Source organism: Perissodus microlepis, chromosome 3, assembly GCF_051167445.1.
Source record: "Perissodus microlepis isolate ML-2025 ecotype Zambia chromosome 3, ASM5116744v1, whole genome shotgun sequence".
NCBI classification, from domain to species: Eukaryota; Metazoa; Chordata; class Actinopteri; order Cichliformes; family Cichlidae; genus Perissodus; species Perissodus microlepis.
Window position 1 is genome coordinate 43487353 of NC_140463.1, and position 27512 is coordinate 43514864.

The 27512-nt window shown below is 40.2% G+C and overlaps 4 protein-coding genes across 4 annotated transcripts; 3 read left to right on the top strand and 1 right to left on the bottom strand.

The window, feature by feature from the left end:
• Window positions 1–277: 277 nt before the first annotated feature.
• LOC146391633 (uncharacterized) lies at window positions 278–1261 on the top strand. The gene is made up of 5 exons (XM_084922883.1): window positions 278–323; window positions 425–757; window positions 897–1007; window positions 1156–1190; window positions 1256–1261. Exons 1-5 carry the CDS (start codon window positions 278–280, stop codon window positions 1259–1261), a joined length of 531 nt encoding a protein of 176 aa, XP_084779009.1.
• A 12797-nt stretch (window positions 1262–14058) lies between these two features.
• Window positions 14059–17065, top strand: LOC146391634 (TRAF-interacting protein with FHA domain-containing protein A-like). The gene has a single exon (XM_084924572.1). It carries the CDS (start codon window positions 16108–16110, stop codon window positions 16627–16629), a length of 522 nt encoding a protein of 173 aa, XP_084780698.1. The 5' UTR covers window positions 14059–16107; the 3' UTR covers window positions 16630–17065.
• Window positions 17066–21322: 4257 nt separating this feature from the next.
• LOC146391635 (RNA-binding protein 4.1-like) lies at window positions 21323–24107 on the bottom strand. The gene is made up of 4 exons (XM_084924570.1): window positions 23983–24107; window positions 23113–23531; window positions 22371–23000; window positions 21323–22044 (listed from the first exon to the last, which is right to left on the bottom strand). Exons 2-3 carry the CDS (start codon window positions 23519–23521, stop codon window positions 22393–22395), a joined length of 1017 nt encoding a protein of 338 aa, XP_084780696.1. The 5' UTR covers window positions 23522–23531; window positions 23983–24107; the 3' UTR covers window positions 21323–22044; window positions 22371–22392.
• Window positions 24108–25474: 1367 nt separating this feature from the next.
• On the top strand, window positions 25475–26722 carry tifa (TRAF interacting protein with forkhead associated domain). Its single transcript, XM_084924571.1, has 2 exons — window positions 25475–25662; window positions 25824–26722. The coding sequence occupies exon 2, from the start codon at window positions 25839–25841 to the stop codon at window positions 26442–26444; it is 606 nt and encodes a 201-aa protein (XP_084780697.1). The 5' UTR covers window positions 25475–25662; window positions 25824–25838; the 3' UTR covers window positions 26445–26722.
• The last annotated feature ends 790 nt before the right edge of the window (window positions 26723–27512 follow it).

A 27512-nucleotide genomic window follows, 5' to 3' on the forward strand; every position in this document is an offset into this window, starting at 1 on the left:
CCCCAGTTCCAAGAGTGTTAATGTGAAGTTGTACTGGGACTCTCTGAGAGGTTTGTTTTTAATGAGCAGATTTGATAAACTATTTCAACAGTGGTTTGAGAGTCTACATGCGAACAATCACAATCGTTGTCTCTTGGTTCACTGTTAAACTTTCTGGGGGGCGTGATTATTCTTTCACACATGTATTGTACAGCACATACAGATACCAAAAACCACACCTCTTCAGATCACCCTATAAGAACTTGTAGAGCACTATTTCAGGGACATCATGTGCACAATGAGGAACCTAGACTCTCTAACAGTTTTACTTGTCTGCAGCCTCAGTAAGTACAGCAACTCATTTACTCCACAGAACCAGCTGATTCTGTTGATTAAGATTCTGTTGCTTCGTGTTTGTGTTTGTTTATTTTCTTTTGTTTTTCAGGTTGGATCCCTGTATCACAACCTTTGGAGGTTCAGTCTGGAAAAGAAGTCACGCTGCTGTGCTCCAACTTTTCCAGTTCTCACTCACAAATACTCTGGTTCAGAGTGACCAAGAGAGCCAAACTCACCTGTATCGCCTCCATGTTCGAACCTCATGAACCTGCTTCATTCTGCGCTGGATTTCAAAATGGAAAATTTGAAACGAGCACTAATTTATCCACTGTGTTTCTCAAAATTAAACAAGTGGATTTATTGGACTCTGGACTTTATTTCTGTGGATTTAAAATACAGAGCAGTCCAGTTATTGTTGAAGCAACAGATTTAGTGGTCCAAGGTAAGGATGACCTCTTCATTTGGTTTTATTGAATTTCATGAAAATAAGAGTCAAAGTTTAAGATGTTAGATTCTGAACCACACATTTAATAAACTGCAGTTGCTGTCATTTCATTTATTATAATCTCTCTTTGTCACAGACACTTTTATCGGATTACCAAATGTGATGAGTGTGATCCTCGGTGTTCTGACTGTTTTCCTCATCACAGTCATCATATGTCTGGCTGTTAAAATCAAAAAGCTTCAGAAAGGTATTTTTATTGTAACAGATTTTTACATGTCTTTTATGATTACACTTAAAAAGGAAGAACAACTATTTTCTATTTTAAAAGTTCTTCAACTGGAATATTTTTAACCTTATAATTCAACCAACCTCATAAATTGTACTTTTTGCCGTAGTTCACACTGAAGGAAAGAATCTACAACAAGAAGAGGTGAAGTGTTTCATTTTGTGTCCTTCACACTCTTTATCAGTTAATGTTAGTAGTGTTTTACTCAGCTGTGAGACTGACAGTTCTCTTATTCACAGAGGCAGAGCTCAGAGCACCTGCACTATGCAGCTGTGACATTTCATCCAAACACAGAAAGTCCTCACAGGCCTGCATCAGCCACAGAAGTGAAACCAGATGTTATTTATTCATCTACTCGATAGACTCAGAAAGTGACCAAGCACTTCATGGAACCGAGGTGTCATTATTGATCTGCTGATGTTTGTTTGGTGGATGCGTCATCTATTTATATTGTCATACTGACTATAGAGCTGTGAAATCACAATCACATCTTTATTGTGTTTTTGTCCTAGGGTTACAGCAGATGGCTCTTCCTGTTGGAGGCTTCTTTTTGTTAAAAGGGAGTTTGCTCATCTTGTCATTGTTGGGGTTTTTCTCTGTATTATTGTAGGGTCTTTACCTTACAGCAGAAAGCACTCTGAGGCAACTGCTGTTGAGATGTACAGCTGTATGAAACTGAATTGATATTAGTAATAGCCACTATTTTAAAAAAGTTATCAGTGCAAGAGGAAATATTTTGACCAAAAGTAACAGGAATGAATGTATTTCTGTCTGCGTTAATCCAACATTGCTTCATATTATACAATATGATATCAAGAGTTTATGAAGGTATTTTGTCATGCCATATGTTTTTTTGTAAGCATTTTTTTTTAGTGTGTTAGTTTGGCATGTTAAAATGGAAATCTGTGGGGATTGACAAATCTTTGTTGCCAGCCTCAGGTGGCCATTGGAGGTACTGCACTTCTAAACAGGATTCATTTTTTTTAGTCCTGGATGTTGCCATTTGGCTTTAATTCAGTATTAACAAGTCTATATTGATATCATGGCACAGAAAGATGGGACAGTGTTATGGTACAGTGAGCATTTGTACAGTTATTTTGGTCTTGTTCTCAGAATTCTTTTATCTGTAATCAATCTTAAATATCAGTACAAATATAAAGGCCTTTTATCATCTTAAATCTTCTGGTGTTTCGTATAGTTTCACAACAGCTTACTATGTTAGTAAAGGCAGAGGAACTCATGTGCCTGTTTCCTAACAAACAATAAGGGATTGTGTGAATAAAAAAAAAAAAAGATAATCCAATCATACTGCATAGAAATATATTTGACATGCCTAGAAAAGGCCTCTGCTAAATTCCAAAAGAATAATAAGCTGATAATGACAAGTTCACAACTTGTTTTTCATGCCCATCTTCTCAAAGCTGTGTTGGCAACTGCTGACCGTTAACCACAACAGAGTCAGTAGTTGCTTGACATACATAGTTATGACAAATATGAGCGCCTTTAGAACTTGTGAAAACACTCTGCACAGGCTGACAGGAAGTATTCACTACTTGATACAGACTGAACAGATCAAGTACATTAGCATTATGATGGTTCCCATTAACAGTAACAGTTCAAATGTATAGCCTAGTTTGTTTGTTTTTTCTTCAGATTTGCAAGGCTTGCAATATGTATCATTTTAACAAATTGTAAGCGTTTGTGCAGTGATTTAACATGCACTTTTAAACCTCAGGGATATCATTCTGTCGATATGGGAAGCATAAATAATTGTGAATCAATTTGATCTCTTTTGATGTAAATGAATAAGACAACACAACCACTAAAAAGGGAATGGATTTGCAGGTAGTGGCTGCAGGTTGTCCCCTTCTCCTTGTCCCTCTGGACTAATTTTTGTCTAGTTTTGCTTTTTGCTAGTGTCCTTTCTTTACTGGTAGCAGTATAGGTGTTGCTACAGCATCTCCAGACCATTTTATGGGGGTAATCCTGTTTAGTTTACTTTTCCATGTATCTATGTTTGCTTGTATGGCCCAGTTATTATGACCCAAACTATTGATTCATTCTAATTTATGTAGTATTAACCATAGCATCTAATTACTTGTGACAGATGAAAGATGTGAAAGATGAAATGAACTGCCCAAACGTGGACATTTGCATCTAGCTGTCAGATATTCATGTTGTGATTATCTTAACCACTACTGTTGGGTGGCAGATACATTTCAAATAAGACTGTGCAGATTTTTTATGGCCACTCTAACCTACAGCGTTTCAAGAACCAATTTTACAATTTATCTTGTGATACTTTATTTGAAACTGTGAAAAATGCCTAAGATAACGCACAATTGTATTTTTGCACCAACAAGGTGATTCCCGAAGAGGTTGAGCAAAAAAAAACTAGTATAACACAGTATGGTGTGCAGTGTCTCCTTAAAAATTTGAGGAAACTGGACAAGTGAAGGACAAAAGAAAACATGCCAAGTCTAAAATTGAATATTGCAAAAATATGTACGGACCTTAGTGTCTGCACATGTGTGTTTTGACATGTGTGCATTCACTGCTGTTGTACATTTTAGAGAAGCTGTAAGGAAAGACTTCCAAACTCTCTCCCTCGCATACTGTGGGCCTGCCACTGAAAGAGCTGCTCAGTGCTGTCAGAGTCTCCTGCATGGGGTGGGAGATGTTGTCCAATGGGGATGACAGCTTAGCCACCATTATCCTGTCACTCACAACCTATACTGGCTCCAGGGGGCTCTTAGAGTTGGCCCTCCGAATCAGCTTGTTCAGTCTCTTCCTGTCCCCAGCAAAGATGCTGCTGCCCAGCAGACCACACCGTGAAATATGGCTGAGGCCACCACAGAGTCATAGAAGGTCTTCAGGTGTGGGCCCTTCACTCCAAAAGACCTGAGCCACCTGCAGCTATCCACACTCTCAATGTCCGTGCCTTGGATGTTTAGTGGTTGCAGTGGAGGATGTTTGTGCCTGCGGAAGTCTACCACCAGCTCCTTGGTTTTTCCAGTGTTGATCTGGAGGTAGCTCTGCTGGCACCAGTTCACAAAATGATCTGCCACGCGATACAATCTGAAAAGTGTTTGACTGGCACATTTATTTATCCTCAAAAATAAAGCAGTTGCCAAACATATGATAATGGTCCCAAATACACTGCTGATGCAGTAAAAGCATGCCTGGATTTAAAAAAAAAAAACAAACAAACACATAAACTGGAACCCTACCTATCATCATTTGGCCTCCCCAAAGTTTAACATTGTTGAAGAAGTGTGGGTACAAAAAATGGTAAACATCCAAAGAAGAGTTCTGAATATCGTTCAGGAAGGCTGGAAAATTATTCCTCGTGACTACAAGAAAGCTGCCCAACAGATTGCAGGCTGTGTTGAAGAATAGAAGTAATTATACCAAATATTGGCTTTCAAGCTTGCTAAAACTGGACAAACTCTTCTTGAGTATCTCTTGTGTTTGCCTTATATACATTTCCCCCCACTTTATGTTTCCATTTGTTTCATTAAAACAAATGTGAACAAGACTTTCACACAGTATTGTAAAGGAAATCGTTTGTAAGCTGAGCAGGTTACTAATGGCATACAGAAGATATTCAGCTTACTCACAGTCTGATGTATGCTGTATTCTAAACAGGAAAGAGTATTCAGCCACATTTCCTGTGTCTAACTTTCACAATTTACTCTGCAGCAGCTACATCATCAGATAAAGCCATAACCAGTTGTACATGTGTTGCTTTCTCAGTCATAGTCATCTGTTTGTCCTGCAAAATGTGTACAGACTTGAGTAAGGCATGCATCTGTTAACCTATCCAACAGCATACAAAAAGAAAATGTTTAATGTAATTTGATGCTAAAGTCAGCGTCTTTGGCCCTCTAGTTTATACCTCAATCTGTAGGTTTCCTTTAACCTGGCTGCGTAAGAGAACCTCTTTCCTGTTGAGGCCATCTAGTCAAAACGTAGAACAACAGCTAAGGGTCAAGAAAAGCTCATATTAATCATTTATGTCCATCTGATAAATAAACATTTCTAACTAAATGAGACCCAAATTAACAAAAATATGTGATAAAATATGTTTCATCACAGCGCTTTGGTGACATTTTGTGGAGGTAATGCCAAATTATCTATGTAGGAAAATTAACTTTCACCTTTAATCTTAATTATGCAAATTCTCATGACCATGAGTGACGAAACGTTTCTCCCACAAAACGCTACGTCCAGATGAACAGAATCAACTTTTGGAGATTTACTTTCCTGGATGATTGAGAATGCATCAAGACGTTTCTGCTCAAACATTTCTTATGTACCCGCTTTGAATGAAGAAATAAACATGTACAGTACTCCACCTCTTTAAAGCAAAAGACAGAAGATCTCAAGTGTCATAGCAGTGAGGCAACGCACACAATGAGGAGCTTCATCTGGATACCAGCTTTACTTCCCTGCAGCCAGAGTAAGTACTGAATTAGGAATTGTTTAATATTAGCTGCACCCTTCTCAGCTAAAAATAAATCAAATCAAATCTGAACCGTTTCTTTTAGACTGGATTTCTGTTTCGACCTCTGAGTCTGAGACTGTGGAGCCTTGTCATGCCACTGATATTTAAGGGCTCTTAAATGTGTTTACCTTGAAGAGAATTTGTGTAAAATGTAAACATTTAAAATTCATAAAGTTTTGTCTCCTTTATTGATCTTGTAGAGCAGTGTTTAGAAAATGGAGGCATTTCCTGTAACATATTATTGAATGTTGTTAAGACCTTTTAGAGCTAGCAAAAGTTTTATTAATCTACAGTTATACCTGTAGATTCAGCTAACTACACCCGCAGCTGTATCATAACTAATAATCCACTGAAATCTAAATACACATAAATATTTTACAGACATTCCCTAAATTGTGTTTATGCCATAACTAGAACATTAATGCCTACAATTCTTTGCTCTGTGTGTGTGTGTGTGTGTGTGTGTGTAAAAGGATTTTTTAAAAATTGTTGTTATGGACGCCTAGATTCTATGATGATAATAAAGATGATCCTGGCAAACTGAAAAATTATCTCTTTGGGGTTGGACTCCACAGAAGGTAACAAAAGCTGGCAGAGCACAAATGTGAAGAGTGCATAGCAAAATATTTTTAAAAATTCAAAAGGTCTGTTTAAAGCTCTTCCTGGTGATGACAGTGGACGGAATTTTTCGTCATCGGTTTCATTTTCCCACACTCCTGAAAAAAAAAAAAAAGAAAACACCACACACTGTACTCTGTCACACTGAATACACTGTAATGTGGGTGATTTTGATCATTTTGAATTAACATTTCTCTATCGGCTACCTGCAGATGGTCCCATCATGTTGCTTCTCACTGGAGTGTAGCCAAAATAAATAAGGCTCATAGAGAACCTGTCTGTCTGAAAGGTGATTGGACATATTGTCTGGTACCAAAACCTCAGAAAACATCACAGCAGTTTAAAAACTAATTTTAGTCATTATCCATAAGATGGCATCATGGGCGTCTTGGACCCAGAGTCAGTAGTGGTTTTTGATACAGGCGACACAGGCGGTTGCCCGGGGCGGCATCGTGGTGGGGGGGCGGCATCACGGGCATCGGCAAAAAAAATTCAAAAATTAAAAATTGCTCGTACTCATGCTGCTCCAACATCAGCCAGTGCATATTGGGAATGGCATAGGCACCGATCAGTTTTCTATCGCCCATTTGCTGGGAGTAAGGGCGCCCTCCGTTTGCGAGGTGCGCTTGCTGCTTGCAGCACAGCGAGGAGAGGGCAGGGCGGCGGGAGATTCTCTGGCTGGCTGGAGCAGCATCTAATAACCAACTCGCAAAATAAAACAAAATAAAAAACAAACCAACAAAACGAAAGTAAACTTTATTGTCATCTCCGCTACATACAGTACAGTATATAGACACGAGACGATGAGGCTCCAGTAGGACTCGGGGTAAAGGGATCCAGAGGGAGTGTTCGCCCGGGGCACCAAACAGGTTAGGACCACCACTGCCCAGAGTTTTTTTTATTTCTTGCATTTTTGAGGATCTTGTGATCAGTAGGAGAATCTGAGATGTGTTTTCTCATAACACTGCGTTTCTGTGGCTTTCAAGCCGTAAAACACATTACTCCAAAACTTGGTCCACTCCAAGGACCAGTCTAAGGAGCTTGGAAAGAAAAGTGTCTGGACTTCTTTAGGTTTCTTGAAGATGTTACCTCTCATCCAAGAAGCTTCTTCAGTTCTAAGAGCAATTGGTGGAGAGTGCAGAACCTTCACAGACATATTTCCTTCCAAGGACCAGGTTCCCCAGCACAAACAGTAAACAGTATACAAGGTGCAAGGACCATTGCCATAAAGGTATGGCACAACACGTAAGAGCTGCCTCCTCAGGCCAGGACTCTGCAGTCTCTTTACACCAACAGGACTAGCCACTCTTTCAATGATCAGGCTGTACACATCATTGATAGGGAGGAACGGTCCATCCTGTGAGCATTGCTGAGGGAAATTAAGTACTCAGTGATGGACAGGAAGGTGTTGCATGCACCAGGATCAGTTGGACAACAAGACTTGGGGAAAAGAAAAAAAAAAAAAAAAGGAAGACCAAATGACATAAATCAGTGAGCTACAACTCTTAATACACAGCACATTGTTGCGTTTCTGAAAAGTGTTCTAAGTTCTGTATGTTGGGATCCATTCTTCAGACAGAGATCCCATAACAAGCAATTCATCATTTGCTGAAAGTCTACAAGGAAGTTTGCCGCTTAAATTATGTTTATCTGTCTCTCTAACCAAGTCTAACTTACCCTTAAATTAAGATTTTCCAATTAAGGTAAATAATAATGGACTTGATCTTTCACCTCACGTAATGGTTTAGTGATTTTTCCTCACTACACTGATCAAATGCTTTTCTATATTGTTGTGATTTGGCTCTATATAAATAAAACTGAATCGAATCGTCCCTCCACTGGGCTCGTCACATCCCAGCCCAGCTCACACTCTGCACTGGAGTCTGTCGCTCTATGCCACTGCGGCTCCCCTTGTGGCATCACCCTGCAAGTAAACAAATATTGGCCAGAACCATCGTCCCGGAAGCTGGCATGGCTAATAGCCGTGGCGACCCTCTCCCAACACAGCTGCACCTGGTGAACAACAGTGGAGACACAACTTACAAATGTGCTGTCAATCACACGCGTTGTCTCCTACTGTCGGGGACTGGGTTGCCACGTTACGCTGCCGGTAAGTCTCCAAATGAGCCGTCACACTTCACAATCAGGCAGGAGGTCCCTCTTTTTCATACTGGCATTAGTACTCAGCCAGCTCCCTTTTAATAGGTCCATTAACAGCTGATAGACCACCTCAGGACACACCCATGCCTCAGCAGGCGATCGCTATCAGCCAATTTGTCCCAATGCGCATTGTCAGGACCAGAGGAGTTTCCCACCTTCAGGCTCGCACACCTGGTGGCAATAACACACTTGCTCTGATGATTTCATTTGGGCAGCTTAATAAGGAAGCAGCAGTGGATCAGGCTTTGTTCGACTGTTGCCCTGAAAGCAGTTCAATAAGAACAGATCATTAGAATGAAAGCAACGTGATTTATTGATGTCCAGAATTTTGAATTTTAGAGTCCAGTTAGTTAGTCCGGTTAAAGTCCAACAGCCCGTCTCGGACCTCTCAGAGTCTAGACGCTGGTGGTGGTAGAGATGAAGATGGAGGCTGAGCGATGAGGCGGGTTGCACAAAGGCATCTCCAAAGGAGAATTACAGATAGACAAAGACTGGCTTGACAGTCTATTCCTGTAATGCATTTTATAAAGTTAATTTTTGAGAACGCAGCTTCACAGGTGTATGTTGAGCCAAACATGGTGAGCACATACATGGCCAACGTGTGTCATACTCTTGGGGACAAGCCACCCAAACGGTGCTCAAGCTTTCAGATAGCTGATAGCACATAGTGGAGTCCAGGTCTCTTGGTCATTCTGAACCAGAACATCTCTGGAGAGCAGCCTTCATGTCACTAGTGGCCTGGATGTCAATCAGTTCACGTCAAACAGCTGCCTCGTCAAGGCCAGTATATGGCTTGTTGTGCTTGGAGAAAACCCAGGCAGCCTGCTGAGACGTGGTTATTTTCCCTCTCTTGTTCAGTTGAAGTTCAGTTAAGTTTCAAAGCATCATTTTTTTTTCTCTGATGGGTCTCTGACTGTTCAAGATATGACTCTTTGAGGCTTGAATACTTTGTGGTGTTGTGGTAGCTCAATTTATATTCTTCAGCAACAGCAACAGTTTCACTGCAAATGAGGTTTACAGGTACAGCGTTTCTAAGAGTTGCCCTATGAATACATATCGGTTCAGTCTTCATTATAGCAGCGGTTTTCTCCATCAACTTTCCGCTTGAGGTTGTGTTGTTGAGGTTAAGGTTAAGTTTTCTTTACAAACCATGACATTGCATGTGACAGTGATGGACAACATGAGGGCCTCACAAGTATGAAGCTTAACATATCACAGTCGCCCTCTTGTGGCTTGTTGCAGTACCGATAATGAGTCCATCAACACTGACCAGGTGAAGAAATAACATCAACTTGGGAGGAAAAAATATAATGAAATAATCACATATTACCAATGATACTGTATTATTTTTATTGTACAACAGCATATCCCCTCAATGTCTGCCAAGAAAAATTCAGGCCCTTGGACAAATGTAGTTGCCGACCCCTGCCATAAGCTCATTCAAAAGTTAACAGACTCAAGATTCTTTATTTGTCACATGCATAGTTATACAGGTACGACACGCAATGAAATGTATCCTGACACGCTCCTCGACTGTGCAAAAGGGGGAGAGAAGAACATTACATACATTAAGTGAATATATACATGGTGGACAATATGTGCAGTAAGTAAGTAGCATTGTATGCACCACGTAGGTGAATTTTGTACATTAAATGAATTAAATAAAATAGACAATCTGAAAAATTTAAATGAAAAATCTGAAATGTGCCTGTGGGTATTAGAGTGTCTAGAAGAGAGTCCCGTCTCAGTCACTTATAGGGTCCAAGTCATTAAGCTGTTTTCCTGTAGACTTCTACAGGACCAAAGTCTTTCTTTGCAACAACACCTATTGCCATCTGGTGGCTTTCTGAGAGAATACAGGCAATGGACTTGCACATTGGCTTAATTTTTCCAACCCAGAAGCTGACATCCATATTTATACTGTCTATGGCCCAAACCGATTCAGTTGGCACTCACAATCCATAGCCAAAATTAAGTGCAATTAACTGTTTTTTGCTTTTAATGGAAAGCTTGATGAATTATTAAACATGGTGTGTACAACATACTTTCAAGGTTGAAGATTTATTTTTAATTTGGTTAATTTGTTTATATGTGGACAATCATGTAATTTGTCTCTTACATTTAATTTTCTCAAAGCAAACGGTAACATTTATACAAACAACTTGAAGAAAGCAGCACTGGAGACTAATTAGCAAAATCATCGGTGTTAAACTGTGTGTAGGCGTGTTCATATGTGTGAGCTTATAGTAGAAACCACACCTTTTCAGACCTTTGTGTAGAGCTCATTTCAGGGGCATCGTATGCACAATGTGGAGCAGTCCCTCTCTCACAGTTTTATTTCTCCTCAGCCTCAGTGAGTGGAATTCATTTACACAGAATTGATTGTATTTTCTATACGATTCTGTTAATTCATTTACCAAAACATTATCTTGCATGTCCAGTTTTTTGGAATTTTTTTTAATTTCAGTTTTGTTTTGTTCTTATTTTCAGGTTGGATCTCTGTTTCTGATTCTCAGACTTTGGAGGTTCAGTCTGGAGAAGAAGTCACGCTGCTGTGCTCCAACTATTCCAGTTCTCCCACAGAGATATTCTGGTTCAGAGTGACCAAGAGATCTGAACTCCACTGTATCTGCTCTATGTCCCAGCCCGATGAACCCGTTTCATTCTGCACAGGACTTCAAAGTGGAAAATTTGAAATGAGCACCAACATATCCACCGTGTTTCTTAAAATCAAACAAGTGGATTTATTGGACTCGGGGCTGTATTTCTGTGGAACATACTTAAGCAATTATGCAGTTATTGTTCATGCAACAAATGTAGAGGTCCATGGTAGGAATTTTATATTGATTTCATTTTGATGAATGCATGAAAACATGGATCTAAGTTTTACATTCGGAATGTTGAAGTTGGAAAATCTTCCTAGCATTAAAACTTAACAACACTAAACTTAGCATTTAATTTATAACTGTAGCACACTGTGTCACTGTTATTTAATTCAGTTATGTTTCTCATAGACGTGTTTGATGGATTACCAAAGATGATGAGTGTGGTCCTGGGTGCTCTGACAGTTTTTCTCATTATGGCCGTCATCTATCTGGCTGCTAAAATCAAACATCTCCAGAAAGGTATTTTTGTTTCCACAGATTTTCACATATACTGTTGCTATATAACAGAACCATTTTTCTTCTTGTTTAAAAAAATCCTTCAATAGCATTAGTTAGAAACATTGCAACTAAAATAACTGTACAATTTATTTCTGTTCTTTGCAGTACCTCACATTGGAGAACAGAATCTACAGGAAGAGGTGATGTGTTTCATTTTGTGTCCTTCCTAGACTACGATGTTTCTTTTTCTTTACCCGCTTAGTTATGAGACTGATAGTTCTTTTATTCACAGAGCCAGAGCTCAGACCCGGATTATGCTGCTGTGACATTTCATCCAAAAACAGAAAGTCACCACAGACTGGCATCAGTCAGAGAAGTGGACTCAGATGTTATTTATTCCTCCACTAGATAGAATCAGAAAACATCTGGAACTGTGTGGAACGGAGGTTTTATTATTGATTTTCTGATGTTTGTTTGGTGGATTTCCATAGCTGAAAAAAAAGATTTTATGAATAAAAGTTGGACAAAAATGAACAAAAAGAATTGGGGGTTTTTTTTAATTTCTTACTATGTGCTATTATTTTAATTGCATGTTTTTTTCTTTATAATTCTAGTAATGGCATCTCACTGGCAGAACATGTCTTTGTTTCATATAGTCCTGTAAACCTGATTGATTACTTTTTGCCACTGTTCTTCACTGCCATTAGCATGAGACAAGGCCTGGGTATTCTCCTGATAAGATAGCACACGATGTCACAGGAGATCTCCTCCCAGATTCAGATAGAGGTGATGAGTGATCTCCTGAACAGTGTGTGTATTGGCAGCATTGGATATGTGATATGTAACATCCCAGATTCTTTCAATTTTAGGTCTAAAGAAATTAAGACCCAGTTAATGTCTCTGCACTGCCCACCCAGCTGGTCACATATGACCAGGCACTGTCCTCAGTCAAAAGGAATTCAGAGTCGGCTGCCCCACATGAGGTCTGAAAAAAGCTCTACGGTCTGAGGAACCACTCAGTACCACCCAGTCAGGGTACCAGTGGGTAGCAGGTCGGGGTCTGTATGTCCCTTCATGGATGTGCCTCTCCAAATCATCACCGCCCCACTGCCAAACTGGTGCAGGTGATATTTCCTACAATTCTGTAACGGAAACTCTTTTTAAACTGCACAGATTACTGATAGCCAAGTATTCAGGCACACATACAAAATTTGCAGTAGTTTGCCCACAGTGTGTGGTTTGGTCTATGCTGTATTCTAAACAACAGGAAGAAGAGCGTTCACCAGCATGCTAGCATTTCCTGCATCTTTCACAATTTAGCCACAAAGGACAGTAGATAAAGTAATAACTGACTGTGCTCATGCTGTTTTCTCAAGCATGGTGCTCCATTAGTTCTGGAGAATGTGTTAAAGATCAGACATGCAACACTTTCACATCTTGCAGGTTTTTAATATTGTTTACTGAATGGATTTTACTCCAATATAACCAACAGTACACAAAAAAAGGTTCTAAAGTCCTCACAGTCATCTTTCTGACTGTTCTGTGCCCATGGCAGATAACTTGTCTCTACAGATATTCTAGACTTACAATCCCTCTTTGTCACAAAGCATGCAGACTGCAGTCATGTTATCTGTACTGTTGTTTGAAGTCTTTACAGAATTAAATAACACTCACAAAGACAACCTGGTGGTGTGTGACTCAATTCATTTAAAATTTCAGCGAATGGCTGCATGACATTGTCTCCATATGGGAAAATAGGCCTTACCCTATAAAATACATTCAGAAATCAAGTTGCATTACAATTAAACACTTTTACCTTTTTGCATTCTTTTTAAAACCAGTGTTATCAGTTGACTTAATCATTGTACTGTGGGGACCAGGTTCTATGTCCACCTAGAACACCATGGTAGATAAAGCTTGTTAATTCACTGGTTAAGACCGAACTGAAGTGTCCAGTTTGAATAAACAAATTAACATGTACAGCACTCTACTTCATTCTAACCACAGCCCATGTACAGGATCTCAAAGATAGTCCCAGACTTACTTCTCAGTAAGTACTGAAACTGAATCACTGTACTGCAACTGTTGGATTATTTACTGGAATGATAACTGCTCTTTTTCCCAGCTAAAATAATAAAAATAGTAATTAAACTGTTTGTTTCAGACTGTTTTGACCTCTGAGTCTCAGACTGTGGAGGTCCAGCCTGATGAAGAGGTCACCCTGAGGTGCTCCAACATCTCCAGAGTTATAACTTACACATTGTGGTCCAGAATAGATGTTAACAGAATCAAGATCAGAGCATCGCCTCTATGCACTGGTCTAGTGGTGATGCAGCATTCTGTCGTGGATTTCAAAACGGAAAATTTGACATGAGCACCAACATCTCCTTTCTTAAGAGCTTTCTTAAGTTTTGTCCACTTTATTGATCGAGCAGAGTGTTACGGCCCTAGCTGGGCCTCCTGATACTGCCCTTGTGTGGGCGTGGTGCTTTTCTCCGCCTCCTCCTCTCTTGCTCCACCCCTCTGTCCCTCCCTGCTCACAGCTCATCCCCAGCTTATATGACCTCAGAGAGGTGATTGCTGACTGGGCCCAGGTGGTAAATGAGTCCAATGAGCAGCAGTTCTAGTTTAATAATTGAGCTGGCATGTTTAATAATAACTGCTTTGACTGCTGTTCTTGTAGTGATGATCGTGGATCTCCTGGTGAAAATCTTCATCCTTCAAACAGATCAGGTCAACCAGACGAGTGACCGAACAATCGCAAACGTCTTTTTTTTGCCAGAAAGTAAATGAACCACTGCCCTGACCCTACTGTGTTTTACTTGTCATCAAACAGCTCGTCATCGGATCCCTTCTCTGCATTCGTGACACTCAGTTTCACCAAGCCTCGGTTTTTCCCATGACTGAGTCTTGACGGCTTTGTTGGCAGCCTTACGGAGGGCAAAGTTTTGGATGATGGTGCATTCTGTGATTGTGCCATACTCAGTAAAGACTGAATTCTTCCTCGACTGCCTTTTGGGGCACATTTCCCACAAAAATATCGTCACCATTGTTAAATATCTGAATAAAAACGTTTATAGACAAAAAGGATACTTGGAAACAGGATTAACTTAAGTATTGATGAAAATAAATGAAAGCAACAGTCCTCCTGATGTCTTAGAACAGCAGCAGGATCGCATATTACTTTTTTGTATTTGTCTTGTAAATTACTGCATTCTTGTGGCCACAAGCAGGTACTGCATCTGAAAGCTTTTTTGGGGAGGTAGTTGTGATCAGATGACAAAGATGGAGCTTGTCAAACAGAGGGGAGAGCAGCATTTTTGGACAGCTCTGGCTTTGATGGGTGACTACTTATAGCTGTGCACGCAAATCTACAGCGTGGTAAATAGACTTTGAAAGCGTACAAGCGTCTAAAAACAGTCCGCTAGCAAGCTAAGCTAAGCTAACACTCAACAGCGCGGCAGAGGGGAAAAACGCGGAGGTTAGGAACTATCCCGCCTTTAAAATGCGAACAGTTGTAAATATCGTGACAAGACGATATACATGCTCTGCTTCTTTTAGCCGCCACAGCGATTTAAAACCCGTAGAGACGTTTCCTTTTACCGACTTCCGGTGCTTTTTTTGCCTGCCTGACACGATACAAGCTAGATTCGATGACAAACACAGCGCCACCCTGTGTATAGGAGGGCGCATTGATCTACTGAAGGACTGGTTCATTTAAAGAAAAGTGAACCAGTACTTTAGACCTTTCAAGCCAATGATAACTAATAACTCTATGGTACATATAATCTACTTTCTATTCAATATGCCCAGTACACTTAAAAATTATAATACTGCACTATTTTCTGTCTGAACAGCCTTAAACAAACTTCCTGTATCATACCATAGCCCTTAAGTAAGTGACTTCATAAGCTGTGGTATGAAATGGTTTGTACATGTTTGGTCATATCCACCTCTCCTTCGACATTTATTAACATTAGCTTTTCTCTGCTTGACTCATATCGTGGCAGAGGATTAGTTAATGTGTAACAGTTGAATATTGCAGAGTTCCTTCTTCCCGCTCTAGTTTTAGATACTGTGAAACAGATGCTGTGCCTTCATGTCAACTTTAAGGTTCATCCAAGGATTCCAGGTGGAGATTTCACCAGTGTAGTGTGACGTTCATACGCTCATCCATAGAGTGTGTGTTAGACTACTCACCAAGCTATGAGAATATACTGTGTCAATAGTAGCCATGCAGTCACAGAGTCCTCTCTTAAGTATTTCTTCACTAAACACGTTTTTCAGGGAAATTTTATTTTCCTGACTTGTCTTACAGAAACCTACCCTAAATTCTACACTGTTAACAAAATCAAATCAAATAAACTTTTTTTTTCTTTTCCAATAACGTGAACTTTACTTCATCCAGAACAGTCTTTGTGGTATTTGCAGATTTGCACTTGAAACCAGCAGGGTTACTACAGAGCCAATGAGGAAACTTCCTTGAAACAAAGACAGCCGCTTGTAAAGAGCAGTAGTCATAAAGACTCATTCATACTTTTCTCTGGCAGCGACAGCACAGTTAGTTGAATCTTTTTACTGAGATACTTTGCATTTCTTGTTTTCCATTTTACCGGTTAAAAGCAGTGATCTTCTACAATTTGAAAACTAAGTCACACTCTTATCTACGATTATGTTTTTGCCTTGCCTCCAAATCAAGCTTTACCATCCTCAGCAAAGCTGTAAGGGCTTTTATGGTCGTCTTCCTCTGGGAGCCAGAAGACACACTGCCGACGACCCTCGCAGGCTGGGCCGTGACACCGAAGCCTGTGCCTACGTCCTGCTTGATCCCCGGGTGTCCCATAAGCAGCTGGCGCTCTACTCCTACCACATTCCCCAGAGCTCAGAGATGCTGTTTACCATCCAGAATCTGAGCCAGAGGGGGAAACTGTCAGTGAACACCTCAGCGCTGGGATACCTGGAGAGGATGGATCTGCCAGACAAAGCTCTGATCCGGTTCAGAGAGTATGAGATCCTGATCATCCGTGAGTCTGGTGAGGCCAAGGCCAACTTTGAGGTAGAGTTTGAGGTGCTGGCAGCACCTCCTTCCAGACAGACACCCATGAGCACAGACTCAAGTATGATGAACAACTTCTCAGCTGAGCTCAGTGTACGCAACCCTCTGGAGAGTGATGAGATGCACTATCCTTACTGACATGTATTCTGTTTATGTTAATGACTTAGTGAACTTACAGGCAAATTGCTGTGGTGTTGTTACATTAGAGTTCAAGCTGGCTGAGACAAATCTGCCCTCTTTGTACCCTGTAGATATTAAAAAACTCTGATCATAATATGATCACAGCTACATTTAAAGTGTTTTAAATGCAAATGTTTTAGAACCTTAAAGTTACTTGTTTCTATATTTTCAGTGTAAGAAATTAAACTGTTTTTCTGCACATGGTTTTAGATAATGTTTGATGTGACTGCCAATTATACACACTTTGAGTTCATGGAAATGGTTTATAGAGGCCTTTACCTTGAACACAAACCAATTTGGCTTATTGAGACAGGTTTATCAAGTGATCAGATAAAACAGTTACAGTTATAAAGTGATCTACATACACGACAAAGTGCAAACCCGAATAGTTTCAGACACAGCATTCTGACGTTTTGTCAGATGAATATAATTAAATATAATTTATAATTCTAATTTCCTTTGTGTGTCTTCAGTGTAACAGTTACAACATGGTTTTCCAGCTCGGGGCTATGCAAGGAAATAAAAGTGACATCCGTAGCTGCAGGTACTGCAAAAGTCTCAGATAAGTCCACATAAACTCCTCAAAGTGTCAACAAGAAGTTGTTTAGCCATCAGACTGTTTGGTGAAGCAACATACTGCATTCTAGTTTCAGTCTGACAAACAGCAACCGGTTACACAAGTGTAAATAGGAAAAATACCCACAGTATATGGCTTGAAATGAAGCAAAATGCATCCTAATGTTACTGCAGAACAGTTCACTTCACCTTTCATTTTGCTCTTGCACATATTTCTGTAAGCTTCACAAAGCCTGTTTCAGCTTCAGCTTGGCTAAAATGCTCTCTTTAGACCGTCTGCCTTCAGCATCAACTTTGTGTGTCAGCTGGCTAGTTTCCAGTTTCAGTGTGTGTGTGCCTGTATGCTTGGTGTTTGGTGAAACATATCAAATATATGGAAGGTCAAAACAGAAAAAATACTTTGGGGAATGTAGGCTACTGTTATTGCATCATTACTAGCCAGTATGGCAGGTTCAGACAAAAACGAATTTTTGTTGCCATAGTGAGAAAATATAATTTGAATTAGGTAAGCCAGCCATAGAGACACACAGGTCATCTGTTACCTCTGGGTCAGGTCCAAAAACTAGTTCTTATTGTCGTAGAGAAAAGTCTAAAGGTTCATGTTCCTACATTACTGAATTTACAAAGGGGGAACTCAGCTGAAGCTGTATCAGATTGTTATCTTATCTCATGCTACATGAGATGAGCTGGAGATGCTCCAGCACGCCTATGACTAAATGACATTTCCCAGAAAAAGCAGATAAAATTATGCTTCTCATTCTTTGCCTAAACTTGATATTCTACTTTCAGTTTTACTATGAATGATTCTCTGTGTTCTGCTGGGAAAATCAGTATTACACACACACACTATATATATATATATATATATATATAGAAACTTAAAGTTAAAGTCACTTTTTAAGATATATGTACTATGCTGCTCTATACAGCATTATATGTTTTTAAAAATACCTTAACTTCATTAAGATGAGGAGTTAAATTAATAAGAATCAAACCTAAATACACAATATGATTATGACAAAGTTGGGGGGCTCTTTCTCCCCATCACTGTGTGTCACTTGTGTCAGGTTTACAACAGGGAAACATCCTCTGATGAGTTTGAAGTTTCTGGTTACTCAGTGACTATTGAATGCAGCTTCCACGCTCTAGTGATAGAAGAGTATTTATTGTCTCATTGCAACTTTCTGCAGATATTGTTTTACCGCTGTTTGGAATTTATTAGTCAAGATGGGGAAGAATCAGGACGCTGTTACTGCTCTGAACACTTACTATACATAACATCACACAACATAAGTTCACCTTCAAGAACTTTGCCAGAAATGCTCACTAAAATATTAATATTGTTGCTGAAAGGGTTAATGGTAACCTAAAGCCTTGTCCTGACAGCAAACATCACCCACTAAGGTTTGCTGGCATAGTGAAACTACAACTTTTTAAACGGATCAATTTACGCCCAATCCTGCCACATGAAGTTAGTTGTGCACTTATTTATATCAAAAGTAGGAATTCATGTACACAAACTGTCCTAAAGTATCATTTTTTATAGCAAAATTGAAATCCTTATATTTAACCTATTTTGGTTATGGGACAGAAAAAAATAAGTGTTTCCCCATTCCATGACAATAAGCCTGAATTTAGCTTTGTAGTATAAAATCTATGTTAGATTTACTTCCCCATAAAAAATTGAGCAAAGAGCTCTCTCCATGATATAAAAACACCTCCTCGGGTATCATAGCTCTGCTACTGTTCAATTAAAAACCAGGATGTTAAGAAATTGCTTCTTGTGCACGTGTTTGAAGACAAATTTGGACAGGGCCAATGTGCAGTAGCAAACAGAACTAAAACAATGCAGTGAAAACAGTGACTCAAATGGCAACCAGCCAAGTAACTAGACACACAGCTTAAATAACAGCATGTAAGTTAACAGAGTCCATGTTGTTGTTTTTAAATATTTTATTGATATTTGTAAAAATCCAAAAACTAACAATACATTAAAGAAATTACTGTGAAATTCCCACACACTGTTAACCAACTTCATGTTTACAAGGGTTTAAAATCTATATTTATAATATATAGAAATATCACATCTTCAAGTCCAAATGTAGTGTTCTGTGGTAAATCCTTCACGTTCATTCAATCAAAAAAAACTGTAAAAATAAATTATTCAAATTTCCAATTTTAAAAAGACCTCGACTTTCCCTAAAAGCTGCCATCATTTTTTTAAAATTCAGATGCATTTGAAACCCTACAGCTGGCATCGAATCTGTCAGCAGCAAAGCGTACCGTTCACAGTCTGTACAGTGTACATAAAGAACAGCCGGACAGTTTTGCAGACTAGCTAACACCTCTGAACCTCAGATTTCCCTAAAATAGATAAGAGAGAATCCAAATAAATAAGTGATCCAGTATTAGCCATCTATGAGCGATGGAATGGCACAAACCAAAGCACCACTGTTCTTATTTAACCCCACTAACCCCTGCCCCAGCAGCCTTCTCACTTGTCCCTATTATCATTAGCAAACTGCAGACAGGCAGACGACAGTCGAGTTCTTCTCCATGCAGTGATGTCACACACATTTAACATTAGAGAATGTGACAGATGTCTGATTACTTAAAAATGACCTGTTCTTTCAACTGCCGGCCCATGGCCCAAATCCACACTAGCACTGTTTATTCATTGGAGTGGAGGGTGAGATATACCGAGTGCTGATCCATACTAGCTAAGTGGAAGTGGGTTACGAATCCCTAAACCACAGGTGTCGAACTCCAGGCCTCGAAGGCCGCGATCCTGCTTCTTTTCAAACTAACCAGCCCTTCTAGCTTCTTACTGGCAAAGCACACCTGATCCAGGTAATCAGCAGCAGGTAGTGCAGGGATATCTCACAAACTGGCCCTCAAGGCCTGGAGTTTGAGACCCCTGCCCTAAACAGTCTACACCAGGGGTGTTGAACTCCAGGCCTCGAGGGCCAGTGTCCTGCAGGTTTTAGATCTCACCTTGGGTCAGCACACCTGAATCACATGATTAGTTCGTTACCAGGCCTCTGGAGAACTTCAGGACATGTTGAGGAGCTAATTTAGCCATTTAAATCAGCTGTGTTAGTTCAAGGACATATCTAAAACCTGGAGGGACACCGGCCCTCGAGGCCTGGGGTTGCCCACCCCTGGTCTACACCATGGGTGTCGAACTCCAGGCCTCGAGTGCCAGTGTCCTGCAGATTTTAGATAACATCTTGGGTCAACATACCTGACATTTTGAAGAGGTTATTTAGCCATTTAAATCTGCCGCCCTCAAGGCCTGGAGTTCAACACCTGTGGTCTACACTGAAGCAGGCGTACTAACCAACAATTACACTCACAAGCCAGGTTTTTCACAAAGTGGTGAAACTATTACACACACCAGATAGCCATAGAAACCACAGATGACAGTGGAAGTTCATTTAACCTTCAGAGAAGCACAAGGGCCTTAACAGACTCCACAAAACCAAACTGAGTTAACGTTTGTTCTCAACTTTCCTTCACCTGTTCAGTCTGACTAGCTTAAGACATTTGTGTAAGATTTTCCAGCATGATGATGTTTTTCCCCAAAAGATGCGTAAGAGTGGATCATTCCATCACTAAATAACTGACCACACCTGATGGTTTTCTCTTATTCATGTTCTCTGCATCTACCTTTGGTACTTTCAGGACTTTTTTGGCATAAAGACAGCCTAAAGAAATCCCCAACTTTTTTCTGGCTACTACACAAAACTCTATTGAATGAAAGTAATAATTCACCTGAAAGAATCATACAAATGTGGAATGTGTTTCAGCACTACATCAGCATTCTTTCCAATCCAGTAACCTGTCACTTACCTTTTCACTGCGAAGGTGTCCAGAAGTTGTTGAGGTAATACCCCCTCCCCCTCCCCAATATGACTCAAGGTAAACCAGTCTCACCTATCAAAACCAGTGTGGGTTCAGTAGGTTTAGAGAGCGCTAGCTTTTCTTTACTTGCCTTCAACTTTGGCACTGAGGAAAGACGTCAGACGCCCTGCTGAGGAATAAAAGCTGCAGCATTTCAGACAAGACCAGTGAGGAAAGTTTGGGCGTGTTTTTTTAATCAGCGTGACGATTTTAACAAGCTTGTCTCACGGTATTTCATCGCTAACAAACGGATAACTTTTAAAATAATGATATTTCCGGTGACCCTACAACAATATTTGAATCAGGTTAATTAGAAGTGTTTGACAATGCACATATAAACGCTCTGAGGAGACTTCCGACTGACATTTATTTTCTGTAAGTTAACAGTTACTTCCTGCATGCATCGAACTCCTACATTTGAGCAGTTTAAGTTTTTCACAGCGGTTTGTTGTGCGGTGTAAAAGTTTTACATGATGGAGTCAACGTGCAGATTAGATTTTATACCAAACAAAGTTAAGTTCAGTTAAATCTACAGTCACAAGTATCGCCTAGAAACTGTTGCTGAACTCATTCAGCTTCTCTAAGGTCACAAACAACATCAGTATTACTCAAACGAAAAAGTACAAAAAAAATAAAATAAAAAATAAACACCTACTCCAGACGGCAAGCAGTAAAAGTACTACAGCACAATTACATATTAAAACAACCAGGAGGAAAAATACGAGTGTAAAAATTGCCTCAAAGTAATAAAAACAGAAAGAGACGTGGACGTCGGCTATTCGGTTCCTCCTGTCAGCATCGCAGGGGAACGTTACGCGCTCAGCCACTGACAGGGAGAGGATAGAGTCACGTGCATCAGGAGGCGCCGAGCGGCGACGCAGTCGGACGACAATCCTGAAAAAAAGAGCAAATGACAGAAATGAACGATCTGCAACTCTTGAATACAGGACGTTGTTCCAGGTTAATTTCTAATTCGACTTATTTTTCCCGAAATTCAGAGATTCCATCCTCAACAGTGCATCTTTGTCGTATTATAACACACTTAATACTATTTTATTATCTGAAAAGCCATGTTAAATGGATCGACGTGCATTACCAACGAATTTACTTGTGGAACAGCACCTTGTACGCATGCTTTTCAAATCCCCGGCTGCCTCTGCCGTTACAGGAACGCTGTTTTAGGAAATAGCAACACCAGTCTACCTCAGACCTATCCTCACCTTCAAAATGCGCCGCCCTTGCTTAATAAGCGTAGCGTGCAGGCGGTGGCGGAGGCAGCCGATCTGCGTAGGGGTCCCTTGCACGTGGAACTCCGTATGCAGAGCGATCATAGGAGTAGCCGTTACTGGCAGGGGGCACTGGTGTGGTAGGCGGTCTCCTAAGCGGACTTCGATCTCGGGCGTAGTATGAGGACGGAGGAGGTGGAGGAAGGGGCCGACGCTCATATGGGTCGAGCGACGAGTTCGGAAGACGGTCTCGGACGACGGCTGACGGGGGAGGGGGAGGAGGAGGCACGCCGGGACGCTGGTCGTCGTAGGTGGCCATGCCATACGGACGGGCTCGATACTTCTCATAGTAATCTACCACGCCATATCTGTCCCTCTCAGCATCGTAAGGGCGATCTGGATAAACTGCTCGTCTAGGGGGAGGGGGAGGCAGAGGAGGGGCAGGGTAACCGGGGGGTATGTGGCTAAGACGACCCCTCATGTAGCCAGGTGGAGGAGGCTCGGGCCACTCTCCTGGATAGCGTGGGGGCCAATAGCCACCCCTGTCTGGGGGAGGAGGGGGGTAATCATCCCGTTCTTCATGTCTGGGACGACTCTTGGAAATCTGGACATGGATGCGTTTGCCTACATTAAAAAAATAAAAAGTAAAAACTCAGGTTATGTGGGCTGGTTTATAATAAGGCAACACTTTAAGGTTTCTTCTTGACCTCCTTATAATGTTGGTAATCTCTCTTACCTTGAAATTCTGTGTTGTCCAGTCCCTTGATGGCATCCATGGCCTCGTCAGAGTTGGACATGTGTACAAAAGCAAAATTCTTAACAACAGCACACTCTGTGACCGTGCCGTACTCCTCAAACAGAGCACGCAGCTCATCATCAGATCCTTTCTCTACATTTGCTACATGCAGTTTGACTGAGCCCTGGTTCTTCCCGTGACTGGCCTCCACGTTGATTGGCGTGCCATGCAGCTTGTAGAGGTGCAGATTCTTGATGGCTTTGGTGGCAGCCTTGCGGTCGTCCATGTGGACGAAGGCAAAGTTTTTGATGATGGCACATTCTGTCACAGTGCCATACTCGGTAAAGAGTGCCTTGATTTCATCCTCGTTTGTCGCTCTGGGCAGATTTCCCACGAAAATCTTCACCATGATTACAAATCTGTTTCGAGGTAATGCAGAGTGTTAAGAGAGAAAAATACAGTTACATTTTTTTTTTTAGTACATACTATTGAAGAGTACGTTTGACCCTTTCTCTGAGTCTATAAAAACAGGAGCGTTGTTAACAGGCCCGCGCATAGTAAAAACCTAGAAGTCGTTCACGGCGGCACAAGTACCAACAATTTAATCATTTTACAAAATTATTATCAATAAATCGTTTCTTTCATATCTGTATGTCTACAAAAAGAACAAATGAGCAGAGTTTAAACGCCGCTCGTGTAGCCTGTTAGCCCCGGTTAGCCACGCTAACAGACAAAGCAGCGCAGTCGATATTCTCGCGCAACGAGTCTAGCGGGCGAACAAAGGTACCGAGATTAACATGGTACTCCACACATACCTATGCGCCAAACAAGTACATTTATATAAAGACTTAAATTTTCTATTTTCATTACCTTTTAGTCGGCGCTCACAAAAAGGAATTGAAGTCCCCTTCGAGAGGTTTCCTTTTGCTAATTTCCGGTTGTGTCTTGCCTGTGGCATACAAAAAGCCAGCTGCACCGCCCCCCTCCGCCCGGGCGTGCGCAGTAAAGTCTTCGGGTAAAACAACAATTTTACAACTTTTATCCGCATAAAATGTTTTACATTATACACCCAGTAGTCTATAATATATCTATTTTTCTACTTTACACGTCTAATAAAAATAATAACAATATAAAAAAAAAAAACCTAGCTATAGCACTGTGCTTTGTTATAAATACCCTACATTATCTTACGGTACACTTTTGTCCATGTTTTGTAAGTCACCCCGTTTCTTATTTATTAACCAGTAACATTTCACAACTACATTTATATGGTGAAGAAAAGAGAGTTAAGTACGTTTTAAACGTACTTGGTTAATGTGTAACGGTCTATTTTACGAGGTTGCTTCTTCCCGTTATAGTTGTAAATACCGCAGGGTGGGAAGATGAAGAAGCAGTGTCTTTAGTTGAGTCTGTTTACAGTAACTGGTTGTGACACTTCTGATGACATTATTATTATTTTTTCACTAACCCCAGCCACCCCAGTAATGAAGAGCGACTTTTCATTCTGAAATAAGTAGCTAAATTTTCACATACATAAAATTACATTCCTTAACAGATTACCCTGTTATACTGCGTTTAAAGAAACAGATCTCATTTTTTATTTTAAAACATTGTTCCTTCTGAAAAACCCCTATAAGTAATTTGTTAAGACTGCCGAGATATGCAAAACTTAAAAATTATCACTAGTTAATCAATCCTCTTGTAAAAATTCTTTTTTTTGGTTCATTTACATTTACTTTTTTTTTTTTTTTTTTTTTTTTTTTTTTTTTTACAAAACATCATTAATGTCCTCTGTTTCACATCTAATTGTTTCTTCTGTATTTTCGCATGTCTGTATTTTATTTCTCTGCTTTGTTTACATAAAAAGTATTGTAAATAATCATAATACACGGTTCCAAATGAAGTTTTAAAAGCGTTTCTGTCTACTCCGGGTTGCGTCATCGTGGAATTTTCAGTGTTGTAATGCTGCATTCAGGTGCTCGCGTTAAAAATCGCACAGTACAGCAAACCAGCGGAAAAGAATTTAAATTGTAACAAAGACTCCAGTGAATTATGTTGAATTAGTATTTTTCTTATTAGCATTTTATTTCATTTTCTTTAATTTCACGTGGCAAACTGTTTGCGTTGACTTCGCAATCAAACATACATAAATATTTCAGATCTGGGTAACGCCATTACTGTCCAGTCTCCTGATTTAACAGTAGACATACTTTTACTTTAATAATTGCACTGTGTATTGTAGTGTCTAATTCTTGGATGCTATGTTTTTCAGCTTTTGAATGAAAATTAGTATTTTTTTTTCTTTTATGTTGCATTCACAAAATTTAATTCAACCTGAGAGTAAAATTTCCGGATTTACACTTGAAAGCAACACTGTTGGACCAACAGGAAAACTCGCTGAATAAAAGGCAACAGCTTGCAAAGCACAGCAATCAGTCTTCCTGTTTTCGCAGCAGTAGCACCGTTAGATTCTTCTAACTCTACAGTTTCTTTCTTTCTCGTGAATGGAATAAAAACCTCGTTCTTTAATTAAGAAAGTTTCACATTTAGGTAAGGCATCTAAAAAATAATGTTTGTTGATTATATGCAGTACGATTTAACCCTGCTTTACAGATAAGATGGTCTATTTTCACTGTATGACTATTTTTTTTGTTTGGTTTTTATTTTTTGTCCTTTCTTTAACTATCAGCTGTCTTCTTCTTTTCATCTAGAGTTATTCTTTCACAATGAATGTGTCTCTGACGATGGAGACAGAGGAGGACCTCCTGACTTGCCTCCAAATCAAGCTTTACCATCCTCAGCAGAGCTGTAAAGGCTTTTATGGTCGTCTTCCTCTGGGGACCAGAAGAAGACACACTGCCGATGACCCTCTCAGGCTGGGTCGTGACGACCAGGCCTGTGCCTACATCCTGCTTGATCCCCGGGTGTCCCGTAAGCAGCTGGCGCTCTACGCCTACCACATTCCCCAGAGCTCAGAGATGCTGTTTACCATCCAGAATCTGAGCCAGAGGGGGAAAATGTCTGTGAACACCTCAGCGCTGGGATACCTGGAGAGAATGGATCTGCCAGACAAAGCTCTGATCCAGTTCGGAGAGTATGAGATCCTGATCATCCGCGAGTCTGGTGAGGCCATGGCCAACTTTGAGGTAGAGTTTGAGGTGCTGGCAGTACCTCCTTCCAGAGAGACATCCACGTCTCTCTGGAAGGAGCAGACATCCATGTCTCTTCCTCCAGTCATGGAGACATGTTCAGATAGTAGGATTAGTTTGTCACCCAAAGATAGCTCCTTTGGCCCCCAGGAGAGTGATGAGACTCTTCCTTGTTATTCATAACCAACCCTTACTGCTTATTCATGTGTGACTTTTTTTGTTGTTATTTACTCGACTTAATGCTCAGTGCATTTATTACATTAGACAAGAAATCCCTCTTTGTATATGTGAAATCAATATTTTGCACCCTTTTCGTATCCTGTCTACATAAGCTGCATTGTTAATTTTGCAAATACTGTTGAAGTGCAAAGTTTGAAAGTTATGACTGAGAAATAAACAGTTTATCTGGAATACAGTTGTCTGCATGTTGTTGATTATTTTGTTTTTGTTTTTTGGTGGAACCTTTTACTCTAAGGCAATCATTAATCAAAGAATGAAAAAAGTGTGGCTTTGCATTGAAGACAGAAACAGGTTTTTCTAGAAATCATTGAGCTGAAGCGGTAACCTTTCAAACCTGTAGAAATATGAGATCTCCACGCAACCATGGCAGCTTAGGGGAAAACACAGCACTATTCTAGAAACAACACACATTTATAGAGTTGAGAAAAGCCATTCCTAGTCTGGAATGTGGTCACTGTCGTGGCCATGCAGGCGGTAGTTGTACGAGTTCCACATACTCTAAATGATATCTAGCAATGTATTTTTGTGCTCTGTGGAGGACGTAATTGTGTGAGACCACTACTTAAAACATCATTTATGCAATCTATACGAGTCCTACTATACTGTTAGGAGAAATCAGTTGAGCAGAATGAATAGATTTCTTCTTCCCCCTATTGATTTATTTAATTACTGTTCTAAAAGTACATTTAACTTTATCTCTCCTGTCTTTATCAAATCAGTTCAAATTATTCAGAATTCGGGTTGAAATGGTTTTTCACCATGAAACATGAAAACAGAAAAAAATCTGTCCACAACTACCAAGACAGCTGGTCCTCTAATTATGTCAAACAGAAAAGATGCATCCAGGTTTCAGAGAAACGTAAAGGTCAGAGCACACAAACCAGAGGGATGTCCTCAACTATGAAGACAGCATTAGACATGAAAACATTGTACGTCTGATCTGTGTATGTGGATAACCTCAGATCTGAATTTACAGGTTTCTGGTTGTAGCTATGAGTCGAGGCAGATTCT

Excerpts from the sequence above, each read along its gene's own strand:
- LOC146391633 (XM_084922883.1), top strand. The coding sequence starts at position 278 with ATGAGGAACCTAGACTCTCTAACAGTTTTACTTGTCTGCAGCCTCA. Across the intron at positions 758-896 it reads AACAGATTTAGTGGTCCAAG|ACACTTTTATCGGATTACCA; the intron begins GTAAGGATGACC and ends TCTTTGTCACAG. Across the intron at positions 1,008-1,155 it reads AATCAAAAAGCTTCAGAAAG|TTCACACTGAAGGAAAGAAT; the intron begins GTATTTTTATTG and ends TTTTTGCCGTAG.
- LOC146391634 (XM_084924572.1), top strand. The coding sequence starts at position 16,108 with ATGTTTTTGCCTTGCCTCCAAATCAAGCTTTACCATCCTCAGCAAAGC.
- LOC146391635 (XM_084924570.1), bottom strand. The coding sequence starts at position 23,521 with ATGGTGAAGATTTTCGTGGGAAATCTGCCCAGAGCGACAAACGAGGAT. Across the intron at positions 23,001-23,112 it reads GGACAACACAGAATTTCAAG|GCAAACGCATCCATGTCCAG; the intron begins GTAAGAGAGATT and ends TTTTTAATGTAG.
- tifa (XM_084924571.1), top strand. The coding sequence starts at position 25,839 with ATGAATGTGTCTCTGACGATGGAGACAGAGGAGGACCTCCTGACTTGC.